The sequence below is a fragment of the Humulus lupulus genome, chromosome 5, assembly GCF_963169125.1.
Source record: "Humulus lupulus chromosome 5, drHumLupu1.1, whole genome shotgun sequence".
Classification (NCBI taxonomy): domain Eukaryota; kingdom Viridiplantae; phylum Streptophyta; class Magnoliopsida; order Rosales; family Cannabaceae; genus Humulus; species Humulus lupulus.
Genome location: NC_084797.1, coordinates 21,338,930 through 21,346,563, shown reverse-complemented (window position 1 = coordinate 21,346,563; position 7,634 = coordinate 21,338,930). Strand labels below are relative to the sequence as shown.

The 7,634-nt window shown below is 33.2% G+C and overlaps 1 protein-coding gene across 1 annotated transcript; it reads right to left on the bottom strand.

Moving 5' to 3' along the window:
- Positions 1-2,384: 2,384 nt before the first annotated feature.
- LOC133834605 (hydroxyproline O-galactosyltransferase HPGT1) lies at positions 2,385-7,393 on the bottom strand. The gene is made up of 12 exons (XM_062264274.1): positions 7,000-7,393; positions 6,829-6,892; positions 6,567-6,616; positions 6,295-6,488; positions 5,357-5,420; positions 5,171-5,243; positions 4,942-5,065; positions 4,455-4,542; positions 4,291-4,341; positions 3,262-3,333; positions 3,063-3,175; positions 2,385-2,952 (listed from the first exon to the last, which is right to left on the bottom strand). Exons 1-12 carry the CDS (start codon positions 7,110-7,112, stop codon positions 2,930-2,932), a joined length of 1,029 nt encoding a protein of 342 aa, XP_062120258.1. The 5' UTR covers positions 7,113-7,393; the 3' UTR covers positions 2,385-2,929.
- Between the last annotated feature and the right edge of the window lie 241 nt (positions 7,394-7,634).

Genomic DNA, 7,634 nt, shown 5'->3' with positions numbered 1-7,634 from the left:
TTTCTTATGTTAATTTATAAGTGGGATGTATTTTTAGTTATTTTTAAGATTGCATCAAACTCTATTTTGTTTTGAACATTGGATCCAAACTCTGCATGTATTTCCAATAAAGTCTCGTTGTGTTTCCACGCAAAGTTATGAAATCTTTTGAACTATTATTGAAACTAGTATTTTAGTAAAGATAGGCAATTAGTGGCGTTACAACACATATATAAAAATAATATATTTTCTCACTTTAACTTATAACATGAAATCAAAACATAATTTATTCTCTTTTAAATCATTTTTGCAATTTAACGCTCTAAAACAATAAAAATCAGCAAGCCTAAAAATCACTTAATATTTAAAAAATGCTCATAATCAAATAAAATAAATGAACTATATACATAATATGCCATAGCCGAAACCCCATATGCTTAAACAACAACTCAAACATTTTTTGCATGTTTACAAGAATACTAAAGAAAAGAAAAACATTAAATAAAATAGACCAAAACCCAAACTTAAGCCCTAGCATACATCTATTAATATATTTGCATACTTTTACATAAATCATTATATTCAAAGTGATCATAGAAACATAAAACATAAGATCCCTACATAAATCTCATTAAACTCATACATCATGTATACCCAAAATTCATTCATGCTTGCCTAAACTCCCATACACGCCCACACACACACACTACCATAGAGCCACACACGTCTAGGCCACTTACAAGGATACCCATTTTCATAGTAAAGCAGCCCTTCCTTCCCATCCACAAAAAGACCATCAAATTTTTTATTACCATTCTTCAAAGAAATCTTCAAATAATCAAAAGTCATATCCCAACTGAAATTCTCAAAACCAATACTTTCCAATTCAGAAAAATCATGATCAACAATCTCAAAAAAAAAATCATCAATCATTTTGTCACCAGTATAGTCATACAAGTAGTTTCCTAACAAATAAACTATCCACAACTTCGCAACATCATCATCATCTACTAACTCCTTACTATTGAAAGCATTACTCAATTCTACCTTTGACACTTTACCACTAAAATGACCAAATATTTTTTCTTAAAAGAAAACTTCCTTTTATGAAAAAGATTTATATAAAAAATACTATGGTAGTTAAAACATCTAACAAGGGCAAACTCCTCAATAGAAAACCTACAAATCCAATGGCCCAACTTAAACCACATCTCCTCGTCCTCCCTCTCATAAGATACCCCTCTCAACAAAACCAATTATGCAAGATGGGTTTGGAAATGAATATCATAAACATTTAAGAAGTGCCCAAATAGCGTCGTCTTAAACAGTTCTTTTTGTTTTGCAGTGAACTTTTTTTCTTTCAAGTTTTTAATGGCAAGCTTGTCATTGAAACTTTGAACCTTACTTCCAAACCTCTTAGACAGACTGATCTTTAAATGAGCATGCAAAATAAACAAACAAACCAATTGCAAAAACATGATCGATTTCATAAAAAAAACATAAATGTAAAATTATCTACCAGTAACACATGTACCCAGTAACAGATAAACAGAACACTTTAAGGGAAAAAATGACAACGATAAAAATAAAACAAACACAAACAAAGAATGTGAACCTGGTTACATTAACATCACCATATGAACTTTTTTTTTATTATACTTGAGAAAATAAAAATAAAAAATCATACCACAACATTCTTCATCTCAATGGTGTCATATTTAGCATCCTTACTTCCCGATGCATCAAATTTAGCCTCCTTACTTCCAGATGCAGATGATTTCCTCTTATGTTTAACGGTTGCAGGAGATTACTATTCTTCCTTGCAACAGACTTCAAAAGTAGCCACAATAATCTTATGTAATTAAATATGGTAATACTAATAAATTATTACACAAATATAGAAAAACAAATCCCATAAAAAAGTTAAAAAAAAACATAAAATACCATAAAAAATTGTCATATTTATCAAATTTTTAAAAATTTTCTCATATTTTATGTAAATTCCCATTTTGAAAAAGTTTTACCAAGGCCTATAAACGGCCCAAAATCCATTTTTGGCCCAACCCAACAAAAACCTGATCCCACTCGACCTGACCCCACCCGAAACCCAAAATTATCCAAATATCCAAAAAATTCGAGCAAGTTTGGTACTACATTTCTCCACCCCGAAACCAACAAAACTCGAACCCAATGCACCCTAAACCCGACCCGTGTTCACCCCTAGCTTTATGAGAAGCTAGTCAAGGAATATTGGTCTCATTTGCAGTCTACAGAATCAATCACATGATTCATAATAACTTGGTTCAATCAGATTAGCTACATAACTTATTAAGAGAGATCCAATCATTTAAACTCATCATCATCTATAAATAGTATTTCGTCACAAAAATATGTTGATCCTCTAATTAGATGCTAATAGAGCACGTCAGTGAAATGGAGTTAATTAGGAATTTAGCTCATATAGCTGCCCCAAAACGAAAACATAATTCAATGCCAGAGGAACATGAACTTACAATGAAATTATAAAAGCCACTACTAACTTTGTGAGTCTAGTTGAACAAATGGAAAAGAATCACCTTCCTATTTCTTTCTCATGAAATAAACTCACAGACAAAATGATGTTCGGAAATTACATCACGTTGCCAATAAAAAGATGAGAAAAACAATAGGCACACACCTTTAACATTAATGTTCCTATACTTACAAAGTTGGCCTACATTCTAACTCATAAATGTGGTTTCGAACTGGTCATCCTATCTGCGTTCTGTCAAAATGTTGAGAAGCTATCTCATCTGTTGTCGTATGAGGAGAATCGAATTTCAAATGGGAAGGAACTATGCTTTTTCTCATGAAGCCAAGTGAAAACATCAAGTTATGTTGACTAATATCTTCAAACCGAACTATCAACCTCGATTTTTATTCTCTCCAAACAATCCCAAAGAAACTCAAATCAAACACCAGCACATACAGCTCCTGGAAAACAAAAGTTATATTCTATTATCTCTAGGAAGCTAATCAAACTATGGAAAGCAGGTAGAATATCTCTGTGATTCTTTGGAAATGAGAGAGAGAGAGAGAGAAACCTGATGACCAAGATGAGCAGCAAAACTTGGCTTCGTCAACGTGTTTGACATCAAGCCCAATAAACCAAGATCCAGCACTCACATCATCGTGTGCATATGTACGAAGAATAGCTCTGTAAAGACCACTCACAAGAGATAAATCCTTGCATCTAAGGTTATATGCTATTGAATCCAGTTTGTTAAAGGAATAAGTACTCACCTATTTATCATTATAAATTTGGCCAAAGCTTGTGAAATGACATACATTTCACCTGAAGCATGACGGAAATATCTGTTGACAACCAGAGCAAGAGGCTTAGTTTTCAATTTAAATAGGCAAAAATGCATGAATGAAGATACAGAATGCAAATGCCAAGTTAAAATATGTTGAACATTGTAGCAGCAATATTTTTAGAAAAACAGCATTTACAAAACCAAGTGTATAGTAAGTAAGTGGTATATTAGGGCTTATATCAGCAGAGGTTCCTATTCATTCTGAAATGTATAACTTGGGTCCCAAGCTTATTAAATATGCATCACGTAGGTCTTTTCTGATGGAAAACAATTTTCAAAATGCGTAGCGAAAAACGATTTATGATCCACTTAATTTTTTTTATAATTAACTATGTCATAAATTACTTTTTGTTGGACTATAAATCGCTTTCCACTACACATTTTGAAAACTATTTTTCAACAAAAAAGACTTATGTCATACACATTTAGTAAGTTTGAGGACCTAAGTAATACAAAATAAAGTTTGGAAACCCAAGTGATACTTTTTAGAAAAAATGGGACCTATGTTGATATAAACCTGGTATATTATGCAAGTACCAAGCCCTCATCTCTTTGCAAAAAGTAGTATTCCTAAAGGTTTTAGGCAAGTAATTGTTTAGATGTGAATTTTATAAAATAGTTTTGTCAAATGATTATTTCAAACGTGAAGTTTATAAAGTTATACATACAATGCATGTTTCGTTAACAGCTTAGCATTTCAGAGTTTAAAAGAATGCGGACATTTTTATGAGATTATGACATGCAGTGTTCCATTTTAAATGTGATATTATAGGAGTACGTTCCATGATATTACAATATAACCTAAGGAGGAACACAATCAGAGGGAATAAGAGATGGGTGTAAAGCATATGCCCAAAAAGATGCTGTAAAAAAAATTAGTCTAACAGAAGATTTGTGAATATTCCCCATGATCTAGGACCTACAAGAGATTAGATTAAGTTCTAGAACTACTTACGATCTTTTGTCACCAAACTTCCACCAGTCTGGTTCGTACCACTTGTGGCCACTGAAAAAGGAAACGCAGATTGCAATAATAAGAATAATTGAAACTTCACAACAAGCCATTTATAATTCTTATGTTGTAAATAACATGTCCTTATATCTTAAGGTCAAACTCACGGTTCAGAGAAAACTTCGCCTGATTTCATGCAGCCAATATAAACACGAGGCTTATCCATATGGGTTGCTAGGGTAGCTCCAAAAGCATCTGGGGAACAGAAGGAATAAGTACAAAACCCCAAGAAAGATATTAACAATTTAATAGTTGGAATTGTGAAAATAAATCTGAAGTAGGTAACTTTCATTGTTTAGCATGTATATGATATAGGTAATATATAATAAATGACCTCTCTCAAAGAGTAATGGCCTTTAACAGAATAATGATATTTCCAGAATGTCCTTGTATCATCAATTGAAGGTTAAAAAAGCATTTCCTATCATTTCATTTTCTCAGGTAAAGGAAATGTGTGGGGCTGGGAGGGTTGGGTTATATTTGAGGGATGATCATGATAGGCAGTCAAGAATCCCAACTCCTAAGATAGTTTTTTCTCAGCAGTCAGCTATACACATATTTCTTTACTTTATTTAAGAAAGTGAATCCACTAACCAATATTTACATAAACATCATCATTAACTTTAGCGTAGAACTCAGCATCCCATTTCTCTGCAGCATAAGCAAAGAATAATTTAGCCTTCTTTGGATATTCCTCAGGTGCCTCCACATGGTCATCCTGCCAAGAAGATGGCAGTTGGAAAATAGTTATATCATTGCAGCTTATAGACCAGTTTTAATTACAGAAAAACCTTTATAATCAATTTAATGACACAGAACGCACAAGAATCAAGATGTCATTAGTCTTCCTGTTTTCACTGTCAATGGCTTGGTCAAACTGGTCACCACGATTTGCACTGCAGTAGAACAAATCATTAGGCAGAGGTCTATTATTAATAATCATATGCCAAAGGAAAGGAAATATCACTCCACTGACAATCCCCGACCAAATAACAGAGAGAAAAAAAACCTTCGCCCGATGACAAATCGTGCAATTATGCCCTTCTGATTCTCCAATTTTTTCAAAGCACCACCTGCAAAGACAGTTCATCCCTTGTAAGACTTCCAAAGCAAGAAGTGCTTAGCACAATAAAGACTTGTAAAACAACTAAGCTCCATTCACATAATTCAAGCAGAAAAATAAAATAAAATGAAGCTCCTTGCAGCTAAGACTTTGGTCTGAAAGACTAATTGACACTACACTGCTTTAGATAGTAAAATGAAATCAGTTACAAAGATGAAGTCATATAGCTTATGTTTCTGTTTTTGTTCATAACTAACTGTAAAACTTCCAAAGCAAGAAATGCTTAGCACAATAAACACTTGTTGTAATAAGCTCCATGTACATAATTTAAGCAGAAGAATAAAATAAAATGAAAGCTGCATGCATATAAGACTTTGGTCTGAAGGACTAACTAACACTACACTTCTTTAGCTAGTAAAATGAAATTGATTAGCTAGATGTAGTCATACATCTTACGTTGCTGTTTTTATTCATATCCAGCTACCTGATAAATGAACTCAAGCCAAACATGTAGCACTTTAGACTTAACCTAAAATTTAAGTTATCTAGCAAACATGATTGTAAAAATTTCCTTTGCATTTGATCCTTCTGTAGAAGCATATCTGAAATAGCAAATAGCTAGTGTGGAATTTTCTTCATCAAAGATCTTAACTACCCCAAATTCATGTCCACCATACTTGTAAGTGTTAATATTTATACCCAGTTCAGAATAGCACTAATCCAAATTTAATGTTTTTGTAATTTGTATCACCCTGTATCACAGTCATATAAACACTGATTACTTAGTCCCAGTTACTAAGGACTTGCCAAATTAGCATACATGTAAATAAGACATATAACAAAAACAAATGAATAGGGGACCACAAAGACTCGTGAGACTGTACCTGTCCCCATCCATGCCTTCCGGATTGCATCTCTGTTGTTGTTGCGGCCAAATTTTGTAAGAATTCCAATAACTACTAGCGGTCTTTTCTTCGAGTGAGTTCCATTAGTTTCTGTTGAGCGCGCCCAAGTAAAACCTTTTTGTACAGCTGCAGCCAACTCCATTTCAAGAGCTGCTAATTTCTTTTGTTGTTCCCTGGCATGAAAAAAACAGACCCTTCAAGCCCCATTTCCAAAACACTACATCACAAAACCAAATGATATTTCCTACTACCTGCAGGCTATGATTTTCAATGTATCATCCACTGAAATCGCAGAATGACCCTAGAAAGAAATAAAAAATGGTTAATTTAATTGATCATCGAGAGTCAAGTCAACTATGTATGTGCACATCTCGGTATTCAAAATTTACACATGAAAAGCAATTTGATTTCCATAATATCTTAATTTGAACAAAGAAATGGCATGAATTTGATTTCCAGAACAAAAATTCACGTCACAAAATGGGTCTAAACAGAGAAAGAATGAATACCCACCTGACCCGTGATCTTATCAAGCTCTTCGATCAAATAAACTCTATTTTGGGCATCCTGCCATAACCTATATAGCGGGAAACAACAAATACATACATATATACAAATTTTAATTTATTATAAGAATAAAAAACCCCATAAGAGTCGTAAAAAGCTGTGATATACAAAACTAACCGGCCAGCAACATAGATGGAAGCGAAGGTAGCGAACATGGAGAGCAAGAGCGTTGGGACTCGGGATCGAAATGCCATGCCGGAAAGCCGGGCATTCGATCCCCTACTCAGCATTTTCTTCAACAAAACGGTGAAATTTTGGTGATGATTCTGAAACCAAATTTAGGAATAGATGAGAGATGGGTTTGGTTTAGTGATACAGATCCAATCGAAATTTGGATATGGATGGGAGAAGGGTGGAAGAGACAGAGACAGAATAAGGTGAGACTGAGTGAGTTTGGTAGTTGAAATCGGTTTGCTTTGCTTTGCTTGTGTTCAAATCAAAGAAAGAGTATATATTTGGATTTCAGTGCCACTCGCCATTGTTTGGTTTCCAATCCTTTCAATTTATTTTTATGAAAATAAAGACATGTTTAAACTTTTTTTTTGAAAAAAAAATCTGGAAGGATTTTGTTAGATATAATTCTTACATAAATGGCATGATATTTATTTAGTATCTTAGTCCTACAAAAATAATAATCAAATTAATTTTACCGGATTACATATTTAATAAATAAATCTTATTATTTGTGCACTTAAAACTTATTTAGTTATATGCCAAAAAAAAAAAAAAACTTATTTAGTTATAATCTTACC